The sequence below is a fragment of the Carcharhinus amblyrhynchos genome, chromosome 23, assembly GCF_965287045.1.
Source record: "Carcharhinus amblyrhynchos chromosome 23, sCarAmb.v2.hapA, whole genome shotgun sequence".
NCBI lineage: Eukaryota > Metazoa > Chordata > Chondrichthyes > Carcharhiniformes > Carcharhinidae > Carcharhinus > Carcharhinus amblyrhynchos.
The window spans coordinates 1644864-1666125 of NC_137346.1; the positions used below are offsets into that span (position 1 = coordinate 1644864).

The 21262-nt window shown below is 49.4% G+C and overlaps 1 protein-coding gene across 3 annotated transcripts; it reads left to right on the top strand.

The window, feature by feature from the left end:
• Nucleotides 1-16677: 16677 nt before the first annotated feature.
• On the top strand, nucleotides 16678-20533 carry hic1 (hypermethylated in cancer 1). Of its 3 annotated transcripts, none has more exons than XM_080210482.1 (2): nucleotides 16678-16848; nucleotides 18609-20533. In XM_080210482.1, exons 1-2 carry the CDS (start codon nucleotides 16809-16811, stop codon nucleotides 20375-20377), a joined length of 1809 nt encoding a protein of 602 aa, XP_080066608.1. In that variant the 5' UTR covers nucleotides 16678-16808; the 3' UTR covers nucleotides 20378-20533. The 3 variants fall into 3 exon arrangements, with proteins under 3 accessions (XP_080066608.1, XP_080066609.1, XP_080066611.1); XM_080210483.1 differs by lacking the exon at nucleotides 16678-16848 and adding an exon at nucleotides 17580-17818; XM_080210485.1 differs by lacking the exon at nucleotides 16678-16848 and adding an exon at nucleotides 18097-18162.
• Nucleotides 20534-21262: the final 729 nt, after the last annotated feature.

Genomic DNA, 21262 nt, shown 5'->3' on the forward strand with positions numbered 1-21262 from the left:
TTTTTACTGAATTCACATTCCATCATCTTCTGGAGCAGGATTCAGGTTCCCGGACTATTAGTTGAGTTTCTGGATTAATAGTCCAGAGTTAATACCATTGGGCCGTCACTTCCCACCTTGCGGAAGGAACTTCCCTGAAATATTTTTTATAAGTAATGTGTAGATGAAGATGGTTGATGAGGGTAGGGCAGTGGATGTTGTCTACATGGACTTCAGTAAGGCCTTTGACAAGGTCCCTCATGGCAGACTGTTGTAGAAGGTGAAGTCGCATAGGATCAGAGGTGAGCTGGTAAGGTGGGTACAAAACTGGCTCGGTCAAAGAAGACAGAGGGTAGCAGTGGAAGGGTACATTTCTGAATGAAGGGCTGTGACAAGTGGTGTTCCTCAGGGATCAGTGTTGGGACCTTTGCTGCTTGTAATATTTATAAATGATTTGGAGGAAAATGGAACTGGATTGATTAGTAAGTTTGTGGATGACACAAAGGTTGGTGGATTTGTGGATAGCGATGAGGACCATCAGAGGATACAGCAGGGTATAGATCAGTTGGAGACTTGGGCAGAGAGATGGCAGATGGAGTTTAATCCGGACAAATGTGAGGTAATGCATTTTGGAAGGTCTAATACAGATAGGAAATATACAGTAAATGGCAGAACCCTTCGGAGGATTGATAGGCAGAGGGATCTGGGTGTACAGGTACACAGGTCACTGAAAGTGGCAATGCAGGTGGAGAAGGTAGTCAAGAAGGCATACGGCATGCTCGCCTTCATCGGCCGGGGTATTGAGTTTAAAAATTGGCAAGTCATGTTGCAGCTTTATAGAACCTTAGTGAGGCTGCACTTGGAATATAGTGTTCAATTCTGGTCACCACACTACCAGAAGGATGTGGAGGCTTTGGAGAGGGTACAGAAAAGATTTACCAGGACATTGCCTGGTATGGAGGGCATTAGCTATGAGGAGAGATTGGAGAAACTTGGTTTGTTCTCACTGGAGCGACGGAGGTTGAGAGGAGACCTGATAGAAATCTACAAGATTATGAGAGGCATGGACAGAGTGGATAGTCAGAAGCTTTTTCCCAGGGTGGAAGAGTCAATTACTGGGGGCACAGGTTTAAGGTGCGAGGGGTAAGGTTTAAAGGAGATGTACGAGGCAGGTTTTTTACACAGAGGGTGGTGGGTGCCTGGGTCTAGTTGTTGGGGGAGGGAGTGGAAGCAGATACGGAGTGACTTTTAAGAGGCGTCTTGACAAGTACATGAATAGGATGGGAATAGAGGGATATGGTCCCCGGAAGGGTAGGGGGTTTTCGTTCAGTCGGGCAGCATGGTCGGTGCAGACTTGGAGGGGCCGAAGGGCCTGTTCCTGTGCTGTAATTTTCTTTGTTCTTTGCAGTGGGGAGGGGGATTGAATCCACAGTAATTTCCTGATAAAGATATTGAAATATTCCAGTGTTGTTTGGAGCCAGCGGCCAGTGGGCTGAAGCAGCAAAAAGTGGATCATTGTTTCACTCAGATTGACTGAGATTAGAACCAATTCTGACTGGTGGCGCCTCACTCTCAGGGAGCTGGAGGCTGGCGCCTGAACCTTGTGACTTGCCTTAAACTGTGGCTGATTCTCCAGTGAGGAGTCGCTGGGTGACACAGAGCCTCAGAACCAGCTTCTATCAGCCGTATCATCACAGATTGACTACAAAACTACAGTTAGGTTCTAGTGGATGCTGGGAACCTTGCTGTAAATTACTGTTTGCTGCAGATTTAACATTGAGTTATTAACCAATGGTTAAAAACCAATCAGTGACCTCCTCCCAGTCTGTAACAGTGACTCAGCCAACCTCCTGCTTCATAACACTTTACCCACCGGCTAGAACTGCAGTCGGAGAACCGAGCATCAGCTGGAAACATTCGCTTTATAGACAGGTCTGAATCATCCCTTTCACTGAGGATCGGGATTTCTGTCAATCCACCGGCTGTAGGTTTTCCACTGCTTCCCAAACACTGGAAAATGACAGACTCCAAACCTGACGGATTTCAGACATTCCATCCAAACAGATGGGTGACACGTCCCATCGGTGAGGAGAGCTGGGACTCCGGACACCCGATTAGGAAGGACTTAAATCAAACCTGTCCACTCTGTCCGCACTGAAATGACCATCACCAACTAAATCACACACACACAAAGAACCAAATCAACAGCAACAAACACACCATAGTACCCCGAATCGTAAGTGGGTGTCACAATGGCTGGGTGGAGTTGGGGAGGGTGAGTGTGAGATTGGGTGGGTGGGTGGGTGTCAGGGAGGGTGGGTGTCAGGGAGCATGGGTGGGGGACAGGGTGAATGGGTGTTGGGGAGGGGGGGGGGTGTTGGGGAGAGGGGGGGATGGTTCTGGGTGGAAGTGAATGCATGAATTAAATCAGGTTGTGAGGTTACGAGCACAGTTTGCATTTGCACAAACATGTTGTGGTGATGATAGAATTTCGGCTGAAGGCCGGGCTGGGCTGGGCTATAAAATGATCAGAACGAGAGGAGCAGTGGCTGGATTGGTCAGAGAGAGAATTGTTGTGTTGGAGAATGAGGATGTCCCGGGGGACCAAGGACAGAATCTGTTCGGCGAGAGTTAAGGAACAAAAAGGGAGCAATGTTACTGCTCGGTCTTGTCCGTAGCAGCGGCTTTCCCGCTGTCCCATTGGCCCAATTTCTGCATTTTGAGACAAACTCACATCCCCACTGAAGAGGGAGGTCCAGGACTGGGCTCCGGGACGGGGTGTCTGGGATCCGGGACGGGGTGTCTGGGCTCTGGGACGGGGTGTCTGGGCTCCGGGACGGGGTGTCTGGGCTCTGGGACAGGGTGTCTGGGCTCCAGGATGGGGTGTCTGGGCTGCGGGACGCGGTGTCTGGGCTGCGGGACGCGGTGTCTGGGCTCCGGGACGGGATGTTTGCCAATAGTGACTCAGGAATGGAGTTAACATCACAATTACCCGCGGCTTTAAACAAACTGGAGTTTACAGCAATTCAACCGGGGGAGAGGCCAGAGTCTCCCCTCCCCGGTAACCGGGGAGACTGTCAGTCGGAGTCTCCCCTCCCCAGTAACCGGGGAGACAGTCAGTCGGAGTCTCCCTGGTGACTGGGGCAGGGTGTGTGTTTGGCCCGGCTGGGAGGGGCTCACTGTTCCAGTTTAAGGGTGTGTCTCAGAGCCGATGAGATATTATCAGTTGCTCCATCCATGGCAGGGTTAGAAAAGCAAATCTTCTGGTTTAGAGATTGGTAACCTGGGCCTGAGATGAGACAATATTAAAATAAAGAACTCACAAAAGAAAATGTGCCGAAGGGAGGAACGAGGGAGGAACGAGGGAGGGAGGGAGGTTAAATAAACTGGCAGCAAGCCCACAAGAAGCAAGCGATAAATTGCAGGGGGGGGGTGCGGGGTGAAGGGAGATGGTGGGGGGAGGGGGAGACAATGTTGAGGGGAGGGGTTCACCCGGGGGGGGAGAGATAAATCCAAACACGTTTCCCTGTTCTGAGTTGGCTGGATCGCCTGAGGACTGTTCGATGCTGAGGCTGGAACTTATCAATAAACTGTCACTATAACCAATTAACCAGTGTTAACCGGAATGACTCAGGATAATATAACAGGGCTGTTACTGTAAGGTGTACGCCTCCTCAGTTTTGGGTGAGAATGAGGTTTGTAATGTCCCTTGCTGCCCTCAGGATTGTTGGATGTCAGTATTAGCTGGGGCTCTCCGATCTGCTGTTATCTGTGACATTGTGAATTATTTCTGGAATCTGGAATCCTATTCCAACCAACACAGGGCCAGGAAGAACTCCTCGTTTCCGGGTTTGATGACTCTCTGATGAATAAAGACTCACAGGATATAGCAGCATTCATAATGAAACTCACACTGCTCGATATATAACCAGTGTGGGAGCGCCTCTCTGTTCCTCAGCCTATTCCAGTAATTCATATCAACATGATAGATTTATCCCCAGACATTTATTTTTATTTCCTAATGCATCACTTCAGCTATGATGCCCTGAGGGCAACAGGCAAACATGGATTTGTGTAGGTTCAGTGCTGGTGGTTTGTTGCTTCCCTGCACTGTGATTGAGCAGGAAACTCTCCCACTTTTACCGCCTGCCGTCAACTGAATTAGAAACATTTAGTGTTGGACAAGGTTATAAATGTACCTTCCACGGCCATCAAATTCTGAAGGGGGACTTTGTTATATATTTAAGTGGTTGTATGATTGCTTTGTGAGCTGATCACATGATTTAATGGTGCTGTCATTGGGCTATTTCACAGGTTGATGATTAGTTTCAGTTTCTGCTCTGTGCAGTTTTATTAGTAAGCCTGTGTATTAGTCTTAATCTGTGTTTGATAACCTCTAAAAGGTCCACAGGGAATCACTGATTGATTCATTGAGTATGAGTTCCCCTGGTAACAGGCAGTGGCCTGTCCAGCTGAAATTCATTACCTAAGCCTTTTATAAGGCAGGCCCAGGATTGGGCCTGCTGAACTGCAGTCCCAGACAGGGATTACTGCATGTACACCACGGTAGTGGTTTTACTTTGCATTCTAGTAATTAATTATGTTCCTTTCCAGTCGGGCTTTCTGAGTCATTACATTGGCAACAATGAATGAAAGAAATTATGGACAGCTTTGCCTGGTAAGACAGTGATGGGCAGATATTAAAAATACTGCTGTTTGGGAATTTGGAAGCTTATGATGTGTGTCTGAAGGACTGGCCCCAGTACACTGAAAGACTGAGATATTTCCTCCGGGCAGACAGGACAGAAGGGAACAACCTGCAAAAAGCCATCCTCCTGACTGTTTGTGAGCCCCCGACTTTCAACATCATAAAAGGTTTAACCTACCAGCAGCCCTGGATTCAAAATCTTGTGATGGATTGGTCGATGTGGATTTGGACTCTAAACGGTCTGTTATATTACAAAGCTACAGGTTTAACACTGCAACTCGATATCCTGGGGAACCAATCACTGAATTCTTAACAAGACTGCAGGAATTAGCGGAGAGTATGGGTCAACGTTTCCAGAAATGTTCATGGATCGATTAGTTTGTGGAATTAATCATATTGCAACCCAAAGGAAGTGATTCAACCAACTCTGAATCTCACGAAAGCAACAGAACTTGCTCTTTCCAACTGCTGTGAAGTTCGTGCTAGTAAAATTATAAAACAACTGTAAAAATGCTAAGAGCGGGAGGTATTGCATTGTCCTTTCAGAAACAAAAGGTAGTTATTTTTCTGTACCAGAGAGAAGCAAGTGCATGCTGTACACAGACTGAAACATCGTATCACGAGGCCAGTAATAATTGCTGCCAAGATGACAGGTGGTTTTCGAATTTTAACCAATCAGTTTAAACTAGGCATTTGGATAGCAGCAGCCTATCAGATTTGAATTTGATGTTTTGATAATCCTATTATGGGGACTTCTGGTTTGTCATCAAGGGTAAAAGATCCATCTCTCAGCTCCAGAGAACCAGACAAAAACTGCTTCTGCCAGCTAATCTCTGTCACAGCTCACAGCTTGTGAGAGACACAGCCAGGAACCGTCTCTGCCTGCACAACAGCCACATTTATGTCTGAAATGAAAGTCTCATCTCAATTGTAAAGATACCAACAGAAGATAGTGAAAACAGAAGATAAACAAGATAGAACATTCCAGAAGACAAGGAATCTGGTTAAAATTTTGGGATTGATTAAAAACTCTGTTTTTTGTTAACAAGTGGGATTTATCTAAATGGCTTTCCATTAGAATGGTGTTTTAATGAGTTTGTTAATAGTTTAGTTACCCTGTTCACTGTTGGTTCGATAAATCAAGTGTTACATGTTGATTTACAGAGAGTCTCAGGTGGTTATTTTGATTTAATCATTGAAAGTTGCCAAAGGGCAGATATTCCCCCCTCACACTCACTTTAACAGAGTATGAAGGGAGGTACTTCTCTTTGAGTGATTGAGTGTTAGTTCTCAGAGAGGGAATCAACCTCCCCTTCAAATCACAATAAAAACATGGGAAAAGGGACCTAGGAACCTCAAGGTCCATAGACGGTGCTGTCCTCAGCCTGGGGTGACCCCTGGACTGCAGAACAATGGCCCCAGCGGATAATGCTCACATTTCCCATTTGCTACAAAGAAAGGCCAATTGGAGTTGGGGGCCGTGAGGTTCCAGAACTAGACGGGAAGTCTCTCCACAATACAACGAGGAGTGAGTACACCTGTGTTGCACTTGTAGTCATCGGGTCCTCCTCAGACAAGGAAAAACCCCTACCACCCAGGCCAAAGGGCAAAGCCACCTTAAAACAGGACTTTACAAATAAATCAGTCTAAGTCAATCTTTGATGGTAAAAGATGAGGAGGTGTGTTGTTTGGAAGGATTATTGCCAGAAAAGATAGTAATATGTGGAATTCAGGAAGAGAATAGTGTACCATTGGATAAGGTGAGGTTGGAGAGTCCAGTGAAGAGTGGTGGAATGTTAGTACAAGCGATAGAGAAATGACCTTGTCCAGGGATACAGTTTATCTTGGGTAATGACACAGCTGGATCCAGGTGGAGTGATGCCTACTGTTGTCGAAAAACAAATGGAAAATCAAACAACTGAGTTGTTGAAGGACACATATCCTGAGATTTTTCCTGATTGTGTAACAACAAGGTCACAAAGCCACAGGCCAAGACAAGAGGGGAAATCCAAGCATGAAGATAAGAAAGTTGAAGTTCAATTATCAGAAATCATTTTAGATCAGAGTTGGAAAAGAACAAGAACAGGAGGAGGATGAGGTGGATGTTTTTAGTGTGGAAAAGTTAGCAGAGTTACAACAGAAGGATTAGACCCTGGCTCAATGGGAGAAGCCAGAGAGTGGTTGTGGAGGATTGCATCTCTGAGTGGAGGCCTGTGATGAGTGGAGGCCTGTGACTACTGGAGTGCTGCAGGGATCGGTGTTGGGTCCATTGATGTTTGTCATCTATATCAATGATCTGGATGATAATGTGGTAAATTGGATCAGCAAATTTGCTGATGATACAAAGATTGGAGGTGTAGTGGACAGTGAGGAAGGTTTTCAAAGCTTGCAGAGGGATTTGGACCAACTAGAAAAATGGGCTGAAAAATGGCAAATGGAATTTAATGCAGACAAGTGTGAGGTATTGCACTTTGGAAGGACAAACCAAAGTAGAAGGTACAGGGTAAATGGTAGGACTCTGAACAGTGCAGTTGAACACAGGGATCTGGGAATACAGGTACAGAATTCCCTAAAAGTGGCGTCACAGGTGGATAGCGTCGTAAAGAGTGCTTTTGGTACATTGGCCTTTATAAATCGGAGTATCGAGTATAAAAGTTGGAGTGTTACGGTAAGGTTGTATAAGGCATTGGTGAGGCTGAATTTAGAGTATAGTGTATGGTTTTGGTCACCTAGTTACAGGAAGGATGTAAATAAGGTTGAAAGAGTGCAGAGAAGGTCCACAAGGATGTTGCCAGGACTTGAGAAGCTGAGTTACAGAGAGAGATTGAATAGGTTAGGACTATTCCCTGGAGTGTAGAAGAATGAGGGGAGATTTGATAGAGGTGTATAAGATTTTGATGGGTATTGATAGAGTGAATGCAAGCAGGCTTTTTCCACTGAGGCTAGGGGAGAAAAAAAACCAGAGGGAGTGGGTTAAGGGTGAAAGGAGAAAAGTTTAAAGGGATTCTTCACACAGAGAGTGGTGGGAGTGTGGAATGTGCTGCTGGATAAAGTGGTAAATGTGGGATCACTTTTAACATTTAAGAAAAACTTGGACAGGTTCATGGATGAGAGGGGTGTGGAGGGATATGGTCCAAGTGCAGGTCAGTGGGACTAGGCAAAAAATGGTTCAGCACAGACAAGACGGGCCAAGTGGCCTGTTTCTGTGTTGTAGTGTTCTATGGTTTTATATAGATAAACCAGTTGTATCAGAAAGTGTACATGGAAGAGGAATCTGAGTGCATACCAGAATACCTTAACAATGATGTCTTCAAGAGGAATGGAGACCGTTACATATTCAGGTGGATGAAAGGAGGACAGAAGTTCATCAAATAGTATTGCCAGTAGGGTATACAAAAGAGGTGTTGCGAGGAGCACATGAGGCACCAGTAGGAGGTCATTTGACAGTAAGGAAAACTCAAGCTAAAATACAAAAATATTTTTATTGACCTGGACTTGCATAAAGATGTGATTAAATTTTGATGGTGATGTCACACATGTCAAGTGGTGATAAAACCAGCAGCCTTAATGCCCATTCCAGCATTTGAGGAACCTTTTACCAGGGTCTTAGTTGATTGCATAGGATCCCTCCCTAAAACAAAAAGTGGGAATCAATATCTGTTGATTATAATGGATGTGTCTATTAGGTTTCCAGGGGCCATTCCATTGTGCAATATTGCAGTAAAAAGATTGGAGAGGAGTTACTTACATTTTTACTAGATATGGATTACCTCCAGAAATACAATCAGATCAAGGATCAAAGCTGTTTGAGGAGGTTATGGATAGTTTAGAAGGAACCCAATTTAAATCAACTGTGTACCCTCCAGAATCACAAGGAGCGTTAGAACAGTGGCATCAAACTCTGAAGACAATGTTGAGGAATTATTGTCAAGATTATCCTGGGCATTAGGATAAAGGAATTCCATTTGTACTCTTTGCAATTAGGGCTGTACCCAATGACTCAATTAAATTGAGTCCATTTGAATTTTTTGGTTATGAGATAAGGGAATCACTTAAATTGATTCAGGAGGAATTAGTGAGTCTTCGTTCTGAGGCTGTGTTAACGAACTGTGTGCCAAATTTTACAGAAAGGTTGAGTAGGGCAGGTTAATTGGTTAGACAACATTTAAAAGTGGCACAGCCTGTGATGAAACAGGGAGCAGACAAGAAATCAAAAATTTGTGGTTTTTCTACTGGGTGTGAAGTCTTTGTACTCCTACTGGTGATTGTGAAACTTTAAATGTAACGTTTGATAAGAATGCCAGATCGAAGGAAAACTCAGTGTGTGTCATGTGAATATGCTTAAACGTATTTTGATAGGGAAGGAAAGCAAAAAGAGAATGTGTTAGTGGTTATAACTCAGAGTGAAGAATTTAATCCACATGACACTGAATTTGACATTCCTCAAATTAGATTGGATAATGAAGAAGTTATCAGAAATTGGGATGAACTATTGAGTTACCTTCCAGAGGAAAATCAAAATGACCTGAAACAGTTATTAAAATCACATGGAGAGATGTGTGGGAATAAGCGAGGAAGTAGTAAAATAGATATACATGAGGTAATTGTAGAAAATGCTGTTCCAATTAAACAACATACTTGTGGACATAATGTCAGGTTGGCACAGGTTCAGAAGGAGTAGCTGATGTTTGTTCAGTCTGAGATGTAGTCTCTAAGAGTCTCAATCAATCAGGTGAAACTGGTGGAGGTGGAGAAAGAGAACCAGTTACTGGACAATAATGTGAACAAATAAATGAGCAGGTGTGGAGACAGACACGTTGACTATATTTGGAACGTGTTCCTGAGTTGTTGAAATTACCTGACAATAAAATGCAGGACTGTGAAAAACAGCTCATCATTGATGCAAAGACAAGTGTAGATGAATCAAAAGTCATGTGTGATCTCAGAATGGAGATTGAGGGGCAGATGTAGCATATTATTGTAGATCAAAGAACAAGACAACAATGTGGAATGAGACTGTTTGTTGAAAATGAAGCATTATTCAAAACGAACTGTTGGGATGACTGTGTAAAGTTTACACTGATGTGTTTACCAAGTGAACAGCACTGTACACTAGTATTGGAATAAATCACTGTGGCTTTCACAGCAGCGTAACTGCCACACTGATCTCTGGAACCATGCAGGTTCTGACACGAAGGAAGATAATCTGCTGTGTGTCTTTACAAAGAGTGTGCAGTAAGTGACGGTAAAGATCCAGAGAAACAAAAGAATTGGACCACCTAATGGAGGAGTGTGTAACAGGAAAGAGGCAGAGATAAAGTGATCTTCCTGAATGGCCCTAACTAAACACATATAAAGTTACATCTCCTGCCTCCTTCTCTGAGGACATTACTAGAACTCATTTGTCATTGTAATGACAAGCGTGAGCTCACACCGGGAGTATTGTGAGCAGTTTTGGTGTCCTTATCTGAGGAAGGATGTCCTTGCTATAGAGGGAGCGCAACAAAGGTTTACCAGGCTGATTCCTGGGGTGGCAGGTCTGTCATATGAGGAGAGACTGAGTGGGTTAGGATTATATTCACTGGAGTTTAGAAGAGTGAGAGGGGATCTCATTGAAACTTATAAAATTCTAACAGGATTAGACAGGGTAGATTCAGAAAGAATGTTCCCAGTGGTGGGGAGTCCAGAACTAGGGGTCAGAGTTTGAGGATAAGGGGTTAACATTTTAGAACTAAGGCGAGAAGAAATTTCTTCATCCAGAGGGTGGTAAATGTGTGGAATTCACTCGCACAGAATGTAGTTGAGGCCAAAACGTCTGATTTCAAGAAGAAATTAGATATAGCTCTTGGGGCTAAAGGGATCAAAGGATATGTGGAGGAAGGAGGGATCCGGATATTGAATTTGATGACCAGCCACATCTGCACATTCTCCTCGTGTCTGCGTGGGTTTCCTCCGGGTGCTCTGGTTTCTTCCCACAGTCCAAAAGACGTGCTGGTTAGGGTGCATCGGCCATGCTAAATTCCCTCAGTGTACCTGAACAGGTGCTGGAGTGTGGGGACTAGGGGATTTTCACAGTAACTTCATTGCTGTGTTAATGTCAGCCTACTTGTGACACTAATAAATAAAGATAAATTATTTTTAAACATTATGTAGATGTGGAATATTGATCACTCGGAATGGTAATAGATTTGGGGAGTTGTTGCATGTTGAGGTAAAATGTGAAACTCGCAATTAAAAATTCATTGATAAAAATACTGAGGAACATTAATTACCTGAATGTAGACTGTGACAGTGATTGTGTACAGGACAGAGAGAGGCAAAGTTTCTAGATTGTGTTCAGGGAAACTTTCTACAGCAGGTGTGTGTCCAGTCCAACAAGAAAGAATTCACTGATACACCTGCTTCCCAGAAATGAGGTGGGCCAAATGGACCAATTATCAGTGGGGGGACATTAGGCAACAGTGATCATTGTATCGCTGATGATGATCATAGAATCCGTTTAATGCAGAAGGAGGCAATTCGAGTCTGCAGGGACAACACTTCCAGGCCCTATCCCTGTAACCCCACGTTTACCCGGGTTAGTCCCCCTGCACCCCCACCCCCCCCCCACCCCACCCCCCCCCCCCCCTGCCCCCCGCCACCACCCACCCCCCCCCTCCTCCACCCCCCCCACTAACCAAATCCACCTGGCCGTCCTCTGAAAGTCTCCCATTTCTTTCTGCAAAGGATCAGACTCCCCAGAACAGGAGGGAGTGAGAAAGGGAAGGAGTGAGAGAGGGAGGGAGTGAGAGAGGGAGGGAGTGAGAGAGGGAGGGAGTGAGGGAGGGAGGGAGTGAGGGAGGGAGGGAGAGAGGGAGGGAGGGAGTGAGGGGGGGAGGGAGAGAGAGGGAGGGAGTGAGGGAGGCAGTGAGAGAGGGAGGGAGGGAGTGAGGGAGGCAGTGAGAGAGGGAGGGAGTGAGGGAGGGAGTGAGGGAGGGAGGGAGGGAGAAAGGGAGGGGGAGACAGAAGGAAGTGAGGCAGAGAGGGAGTGAGTGAGGGAGGGAGGGAGTGAAGGAGTGAGAGCACGAGTGAAGGAGGGAGTGAGTGAGGGAGTGAGGAGACGTGGGCTGGGGAGTTGCCCCTATACTGAGGGTCCATCGCACGGGAGGCCCTGGAGCAGTCAGTGACCAATTGTGAGGCTCGGGTGTCCTGAGCAACATTCCTCACACACGGAGATTCCCAAAAAATAAACCCAGCATCACCCGGACAGGCTGGATCATCTGGGATAGCCCCCCCTCAACCCCTTACAGCACCTGGAACACTCCTCTCCAATAACCCCCCACAGCCCTCCCCCACCCACGGGACAACCCTTATTGCAGCTTTGGGACAATACTGCCCTCGCCCACACCGTCCCCCAGCTCAGACACGGCACAGTCAGGAATGTCAGACCAAAGTTTCTGGGTTTGTTTCTGGTGAGCACCACACACCTGGAGGGAGGAACTTCCAATCGAGCCGCCAGTGGGAGGACAGCTGGATCCCAGGGAGCCGCTGCCCTTAACGCTGATGTTGACCCTCTGGCAAAGCTGATTCCAGCTGCAGAGGCAGGACCAAACTCGACAGGAGGGAACTTCCAGAACCTTCCTACAAGGCTATCTGGAGGAGTCCAGCAGGCTTCTGTCACAGATGGTGCCAGCAGTGTATACTACCCAAGTCAACAAGACCCTCTTGTCCAGGGGTTTGTTGCATTCACGCCCTGAATTCCAGTCGGGAACAGTTCCTGATCTTAGATCCACTTTAATTTCCTCTTTGTAATGTTATCAGATGCTGGGATATTGCTGGTTAAAACAGGAACCTCTGGGAGCAGGGCAGGGCACACACACCCCTGAACCAGATCAAACCCACAGGAACTCATGAAATCCAATCCCCAAAACTCCAGGAAAATTCCCATTACTCCAATTAAATATTGGGAAGAGTGAAGCCATTGTTGTGAGATTTCCATCGTTCCGTTCTTTGGGATTAGGAATCCTGTGTGGATTCTTCTCCTGAAGTTTTCTTTCAAATTCTGCTGGTGGGATCATTGGCTTCCCGGGCAAGTGTGGGTAAGGGGGGAGGGGGGGGCGCAGGGGGGTGCTGAGGAAGGGGGGTACGGAGTGTGAACTCTGACCCACTGCTCCAAACAAGTATCTGGTCCCAAATCCAACCCAACAGCTGCCAATCTTCCGAGGAGAGCGCAGTTCACCCTCAACAGGTTCAGAAGCCCCCCAGTCTCACCCCTTCGCCCCCCCCCAACCCCAGCCCCGGGGCAGGATCCCACAGATGGAGCATTAAGTGCCAGTGGGACAGAGCCAGCTATGCACCACACCAGGGAAGACTGTCCAAACTACAGGCTCAGCGGAGGTCTATCCACACTCAACAGGTCCTGAAGAAACTGTTTGGTTTAGGGACATTGCAATAAATAAATAGTTCTTGGTCCCATTCCCTGGATACTGACTCCATCTCTCTCCTTAACATCAGTCTGAGATGAAGCCAATCTGTTCACAACCTCAGTGAAATATTTAACCCCAAGATGAGCTTTTGATCTCATGTCTGTAACTTCACCTAGACCAGTTATTTCTATCTCCCAACTCCAACCCAGTCCCAGCTCATTAGCTGCTAAATCCTTCATCTGTGACTTTACCTCCAGACGTGACAATTCCAGCGCACTCCTGGCTGCTCCCCCACCTTCTACTCTCTGTACACCTGCTGTCCATGTCTCAACCCACAGCAAGTTCCATTTACCTGCTGCCTTTGTGTTCATTGCCCTGCACCAGCTCCCACTTAAACAACACCTTGGTGTTAAATTCTCATCCTTCTTTCAAAGCCCTCGCTGACCTTCCTAACTCTGGAATCTGCTCCAGTCCCTCCGGGATCCCTGGCCCCAGACATTCTGTACACCCCCGATATGAATTATTTTGTCACTGATAGTTACCCCCCTCAGAAATCTCAGCTCAGAGAACTGGAACTCCTTTGTTATATCTCTCTGACTGTTCAGTTAATACATTCCTCAAATTAAATCCACTGCTTTGACCAAGCTTTGGGTCATTACTCCAGTATCTCTGGAATGTGGCTCAGTTTTAAATATTCCTCTGAATCCGGTGGAGATGTTCTATTAAAGAGCTGAGTTTGACAGGCACCATCTGAGCTACCAACCTAATTTCCAGCTGCATCTCAAACATACAAGGGCATTTCTCTCCCAGAGAGGGAGATTCCCCATCTCCCGATGTTTCCCCAATTCCTGAAGTTCCTCCAGCTTCCGATGCTCCCCCAATTCCCGATGTTCTCCTAATTCCCGATGTTCCCCCAGCTCCCAATGTTTCCCCAATTCCTGATTTTCCCCCAACAGCAGCACATTGGGCGGCACGGTAGCACAGTGGTTAGCACTGCTGCTTCACAGCTCCAGGGTCCTGGGTTTGATTCCCGGCTCGGGTCACTGTCTGTGTGGAGTTTGCACATTCTCCCCGTGTCTGCATGGGTTTCCTCCAGGTGCTCTGGTTTCCTCCCACAGTCCAAAAATGTGTGGGTTAGGTTGATTGGCCGTGCTAAATTGCCCCTTAGTGTCCTGGGATGCGTAGGTTAGAGGGGATTAGTGGGCAAATATGTAGGGATATGGGGGTAGGGCCTGGGTGGGATTGTGGTCGGTGCTGACTCGATGGGCCGAAGGGCCTCTTTCTGCACTGTAGGGTTCTATGATTCTATGAATTCCTGATGTTCTCACAGCTTCCCAATGGTTCCCAGTTTTCACATTTCAGGCACTGGGTATTTTCATTTTATCTAACTATACATGATTTAGTAATGAGACAATGTGCAGGTACGGGAGTGCGAGGTGTCAGACTTTGTGTACCTCAGTGTGTGCTGGGAGTTACTGGCAGTATGACGCGGACAACAGAGGAACTCACTCCATTTTCTCACAGAATGAGCCTTGCCACTGGGCACCAACATGACATAAAGGACTGGCAGCATGGTGGCATAGTGGTTAGCAATGCTGCCTCACAGTGCCAGGCTTCAATTCATGGCTTGGCTTACTATTTGTGCAGAGTCTGCACATTCTCCCCATGTCTGCGTGGGTTTCCTCCGGGTGCTCCAGTTTTCTCCCACAGTCCAAAAACGTGCTGGTCAGGGTACATCGGCTGTGCTCAATTCTCCCTCAGTGTACCTGAACAGGCCGGAGTGTGGGGGATTTTCACAGTAACTTCATTGCAGTGTTAATGTAAGCCTAATTGTGACTAATAAATAAACTGAAAAATTAATGGAGTCTCGGTGTTGGAAAGTGAACCGTGCTCCCCAGGTTCTGGTTATGATTGGACAGGGAGATCTGTAACCACAGCTGTCTTTGCCACACTCTCTGGAAATGAATCCCAGCCTCTGGCCTCATGTCTAGTCAGGCTCTTTTGTCAATCATCTGAAACCGGTTTCACTCCAGTTCTCCCAGCAATCGGAACATTGCTGAATGCCCGATACCAACTGGAGTGAGTTCAGATGGAGCAGTTTGATCCGGTTATCTATGTTTAAAGGGGGAATGGGACTAACTTACAGGGAGTGACAACATGCCCAGACAATCAGCATTACAAAATACCACAAACCCTAGCAATGGGATCTTGGAAGCAAAGGCAATTCCACCCTGGGTTCATCCCGATCACTGGAGCGACACCTGGTGCCAGCTCTTGACCTGGTCGAGCACTGGGCATTGGGTGGCCACTCTGTGCACAGGCTCTGGCACTGGCTGTGGGTGCTAGGCACTGGCTCTGGGCATTGGCTGGATGCTCTGGGATCTGGCTACTGGCTGAGTGCTCTGGGCATTGGCTTCGGATGGGTGCTCTGGGCTCTGGGCTCTGACCCTAGGCTCTGGCTGGGTGCTCTGGGCATCAGCTTTGGTTGGGTGCTCTGGGCTCTGGTCATTGGGTGCTAGGCACTGGCTCTGGGCACTGTCTTTGAGCACTGGCTGGGCACTCTGGGCTCTGGGCACTGGCACAGGCTCTGGGTACTGCTGGGGAATTGGCTGGGCACTGGCTCTGGGATAGATAGAGAGAGGGACAGATAGAGAGAGACGGAGAGAGAGACAGAGATAGAGAGAGAGACAGAGAGAAGAGAGAGACAGACAGAGAGACAGAGATAGAGAGAGACAGAGAGAGAGAGAGAGAGAGAGTGTCTCACAGTTGCACTTACAGGAAAACACATCCAGACTGATGGAAACATTAACAGAATGATAGAGTCACCACCCCCCCATGCTCCCCCAACCCCCGCACACACGCCAGGTAGAAGGGACATACACACACACAGAGACACACACACACAGATAGACAGACAGGGACACATACATACACACACACGGATACAGGGTGAGAAAATGCCTCACAGAGCTGGGCTTAGGTCTGGGACGGGGGGTGGGGGGAGTGGGGAGTGTTTCTTGGGGAGTTGCTGGAGCCGCACTGTGGACCTGGTTCAGCCTGGGCTGGGGGTCTGGGAGCGGGAGGGGGTCTGGGAGGGGAGGCAGTTTGGGAGGGGATAGGAGGGGGTTTGGGTTGGGGTTTGGGAGAGTGTTTGGGAGGGGGCGGGGATTTGGGTGGGGGAGGGGGGGCGGGGATTTGGGTGGGGGAGGGGGTCGGGGTCTGGGAGGGGGTGGGGGTTTGGGCCACTCCTGAGCACACCTGGATATGGAGTTGAAGGAGTTTGTCTGGGGGTCAGACTCAGATCCACCTCTCCAGCTCTGTGAGGCCCTGAAAACACAACCCACTCACCCTCAACCCCTCCTCCCTATTCCCCTCAGAAAATCCCCTCAACCCCCAGATAACTCTCCCTCACCTCCAAACTCATCTTCAGCTCCACAAATCCTCCATCTGTGCTACACCCTTCATCAGCCCATTTTGTCCCTTGTAACTCCCCTCTTCCCCTCTCCCTCCTCCCCTCTCTCCCTCCCTGCCCCCTCCCTCTCTCTCCCTCCCTCCCCTCTCTCTCCTCCCCTTTCTCTCCCTCCCTGCCCCCTCTCTCACTTCTCTCCTCCCTGTTCCCCTCTCTCCCTCCCTCTCCCTCCTCCCCTCTCTCCCTCCTGTGTAAAGGGGCACAGCCTCTGTCTATCAGCCTCAGTCTCTGGCTCTCTCTCGCTGTGATGATCATCCCGCTCCCCGGGACACAGCCGCAGCCTCCAGGTAAGCGCTGCCGCTCCCCCGCTCTCTCTGCCCGGCCTCCGGCTCCGCTTCACCCGGGGACAGCGGGAGGGAGAGCGGAGCCTGCAGCCGGGTGGGGAGGTCTCTCTGTCCCTGTCCCTGTGGGTGTCTCTGTCTCTCTGTGTGTCTCTGTCTCTGTCCCCGCTCCGCTCTGGCCCTTTGCTGAATCCGCTCCAAGTGAAGCGATTGGGGGAAAGTTTCCCAGAACCGGGCGCTCCGGGAACGGGATGGAGATTGTCCCGCCGGGAGAGAGCTACTGCCGAGGGTAGAACTGACAGAGTTAGAGACAGAGACAGAGAGAGAGAGAGACACACACAGAGACAGAGAGAGAGAGAGAGAGATAGAGACACACACAGAGACACAGAGAGAGAGAGAGAGAAATACGGGGAGAGAGAAAGACAGAGAGTGAGTGACAGAGCGAGACAGAGACACAAAGAGAGAGAGAGTGAGTGAGAGAGACAGAGAGAGACATACAGAGAGAGGGTTTGATTGGAATATTGCTGTACTGTCACCCTTGTGCCGATCGCAACAGTAATTGTGTCTGGGTGGGTGGGTGGGTGGGAGAGGGAGGTGCTGGAGTTTTGGGAGATCCTGCCGGTTTTATGGGGAGGGGTCCCTGTAGTTTGGGGGTTGTGTGTGTATAGCAACAGATCCTGCAGGGTTTCGGGGGGAGGGGGAGGGGGTGGGGGAGACTCTAGCAGGATGGCGCAGAGGCAATGGAACTGAAAGTGTTAACAGATTGTGTGGTTGTCGCGGGTAAATAAAAATATAAGGCCTGTAAATGATGTAATTTTTGGAAGTGCCCACAAGGGGTTGTGATGTGACCCCCCCCTCCCCTCCCCCTGCACCATCTCCACTCACATTTAAAAAGGGAGGTGGCATCATTTCCCTGGTCAAACGGGCAGGACACAGGCTGCGGCTGGGACTCCAGGAAAGTCCTCTGTGCTGGAAGGTAACTGGCTTCACTCTGTAAATACAACTAAAGAACCTGCTTCCCTGAACCCAGTAACTTCCCTCCCCATCAGGGACATCCCGCTCCCTCACTCTGTACACACTGGGAGGCGGGGCGGCTCCTTTAAGCAGCCTCTCACAGTCAGGGTCCTTTAACAAACTTTCACCACAGTCAAACTTCAGCTGCGGGGATCCGGCATCGCTGTGTGTCTGAGAGAGAGGCGGGAGGGCGGCAGCTCCGAGCTGCACCCACAGCTCTCAGCTCACCCACAGACTCCCCCCACCCCCACAGCCACTCCCACCCCCAGCCCAGGAGCCTCACTCACTCAGGGGTCTGAGGCTGAGGTGTGTATCAGAGAGGGGGGGGGGGGCTGAGGTGTGTGTGTTGATGGGGTTCGGGGGGGGGGCTGGCGGGGGCTGTCTGTGTGGGCTCTGGCTGGCAAGGGTCTGTCTGGCAGGATTCTGTCTGGGAGGGGTCTGGTTGGGGTCTGTCTGGGGCTGGGCTGTCTGGGGCTGGCAGGGGTCTGTCTGGGAGGGTTCTGTCTGGGGTCTGGTTGGGTCTGTCTGGTGCTGGGCTGTCTGGGGTCTGGTTGGGTCTGTCTGGTGCTGGGCTGTCTGGGGTCTAGTTGGGCTCTGGTGCTGGGCTGTCTGGGGTCTAGTTGGGCTCTGGTGCTGGGCTGTCTGGGGTCTAGTTGGGCTCTGTCTGGGGCTGGGCTGTCTGGGGCTGGCAGGGGTCTGGGTTCCAGTTGCTCTCTCTCTTGCTGCTCTAACTCTTTGGTTTTGTGTTGAAGGTGGCAGAATGATGCCAATGTTGGATTCCATGGAGATGCCGAATCATGCCAAACAGCTCCTGCTACAACTCAACCGGCAGCGAACCAAAGGTTTCCTGTGCGATGTGATTATTGTGGTCCAGAACGCGCTCTTTCGGGCTCACAAGAATATTCTGGCGGCCAGTAGCCTTTACCTGAAATCCCTGGTGGTTCATGATAACCTGGTGAACCTGGACCCGGAGATGGTGAGTCCCGGGATATTCCGGACTGTGCTGGATTATATTTACACCGGCCGCTTAAACGAAGCGGAGCAAAGCCAGGAGCAGAATCTGGGAGCTATACTGGCGGCTGCGAGCTACCTCCAGCTTCCTGACCTGGTCACTCTCTGCAAGAAGAAGCTCAAACACAACGGCTCCTATTTCCACATCAGAACTGGCTTCTCCTCCTATGGGAAACTGGGCCGAGGCTACAGGACATCCACCCCCGTCATCCAGTCCTGTTACTCTGTGGCCTCCAGGCTCCTGGACAACCAACCGGTGCAAAGCATCAACACACATTCCGGGGAGCTGTACGCCCCAAACTCTCAGGGTAACCGGCTCCACACTCAGGAGCTGTGCCTCTCTGAACAGAACCCTTCCCAGATGCTGGGCCTGGATTTGTCCAAGAGAAGCCCGCTCAGTTCCTCAGTGCAGCAGGAAGAGGCTCAGTCCAGACACAACAGTCCTCCCCTCAGTGTCTCCGTCCTCACCAATGGGGCATCTTACAAAGAGCCGCCGTCTGCCCCCGGCGGGGCCCTGGAAGCGGATGAGGCAACAGCTCAGGACAGGGGAGTCTTCAGGAATCACCTGGCCACTGAAGGCAAAAACAGGAGCGAAAGCCAGGAGGATGTGATGTCCAAGTGGCTGAAACAGGAACCACTCAGTCACTTTGTGGAAGATTGTGAGCGGAGCAAAGGGGGGAAAGCAGAGGGTCAGCAGGGGAAGGCAGAGGGCAGGTTCCCCGCTCAGCCCTGCGATGAGGCTGAAGATGAGAAGAGCAGCAGCGAGGACAGCAGCAGCGATGAGCCGTGTGCTTCAGCCAGCATGGAGCGCTATCACTGCAGCCACATCAGCTATGAGCCAGAAAACTTTGGGGACAATCTGTATGTTTGCATTCCCTGCGGGAAAGGATTTCCCAACTCGGAGCAGCTGAACGCCCATGTGGAGAGTCACACAGAGGAAGATCTGTTCCACAAGGAGCTGGAACAGAGCAGCCCCTACCTGGAGAAATGTGCCCCTAACCTGGGGGAGATGATAAGGCCGTACCGCTGTTCCAGCTGTGAGAAATCTTACAAAGACCCAGCCACACTCAGGCAGCATGAGAAAACACACTGGTTAACCCGGCCCTACCCCTGCAGTATTTGCGGCAAGAAGTTCACCCAGAGAGGCACCATGACCCGCCACATGAGGAGTCACCTGGGTCTGAAACCCTTTGCCTGTGAAGCGTGCGGGATGCGCTTTACCCGCCAGTACAGACTCACCGAACACATGAGAATTCACTCCGGAGAGAAACCGTACGAATGTCAGATCTGTGGGGGTAAATTCGCCCAGCAGAGAAACCTCATCAGCCACATGAAGATGCACACAGCCGACTGCAAGCCAAAGATAGACTTTACCGATAATATTTACCCCCTGACCAAATTCACCGCCGAACATCTGGCTTTCAGCCAGGAGAAAGCGGCAGAAATCCTCACTCAATCCCCACATTTATCCAATGACTCCAAGACTCTGGACTCTTTCGCCCCCCCATAACCGCCTCAGGGGCTGCCAGGGGAAGGGGAGGGGGTGCTGGGCTTCTTGTTGTACTCTCTGGGTCTATCCACCCCCCACCCTCCCCAGGGGGGTTGTCAGTCAATCCCAATCCCGGGAATCAGAAACTCAGGACATCGAAACGACTCCAGCAACCGAGCCAGGGTACAGAGTAACCCGGGGGGGGGGGGGGGGGGGGTGAACAAGGGGAGTGGGGCGGGGGAAACCCTGGGGTTGGGAAAGGGGGGGGGGTCCCGGGATTGTATCTGGCTCACTGTGAAACTGGGATTTGTCCAGAAACGGGAGGAACCACTAGCGGAAACCCGGAGACTGAGGTTGAACTGTTCAAGGAGTTGACGGAGTGCTTTGAGTTGGGGTCCCGGTTCAGGGGGTCCCAGCTGAGGGCGGGGGGGGGGGTCCCTGCTGTCAGAGGGTCCCGGTCAGGACTTGGGGAAGATGTTCCCGCTTCCCTAACAGTTGGAAGCAGTGGCACAGAGTTCCCGGGTATGAGGGAGATTTATTAGTTTTCAATTATTGTTTTTTAATCGTGTTTCTGAAGTTGTGTAATTTCTAAACTTTATCCCGCCACATGAACCACACTGAAGCCAGGAGCTTGTGAACTCCGGGCCTCTGCACACTTTTTTTAGCCATTCTAAAACGTTAAAAGGATGAAGCCTGGGCCCTGTAACAGTGACAATCAATAGGGATCCCACTAAAAGGATTCACTCACTTTAGCAGCGGTTTCGGTTGAGATGCCGTGTCTGATTCGGATTCAGGCCCACTGAGATTTTAGTAGTCACATCTCTCATTAGAAAGATAGAATGAATCTGTAAATCAGACACAATGCCTGGTGAATGCCGATGCAGTAAACGGAACAAGATAAAGTGT

What these genes read in the sequence shown, in the direction of transcription:
- hic1 (XM_080210482.1), top strand. Translation starts at nt 16,809, where the DNA reads ATGATCATCCCGCTCCCCGGGACACAGCCGCAGCCTCCAG. An exon ending in GACACAGCCGCAGCCTCCAG is followed by an intron (nt 16,849 to 18,608) that starts GTAAGCGCTGCC and finishes TTTGTGTTGAAG; the next exon opens with GTGGCAGAATGATGCCAATG.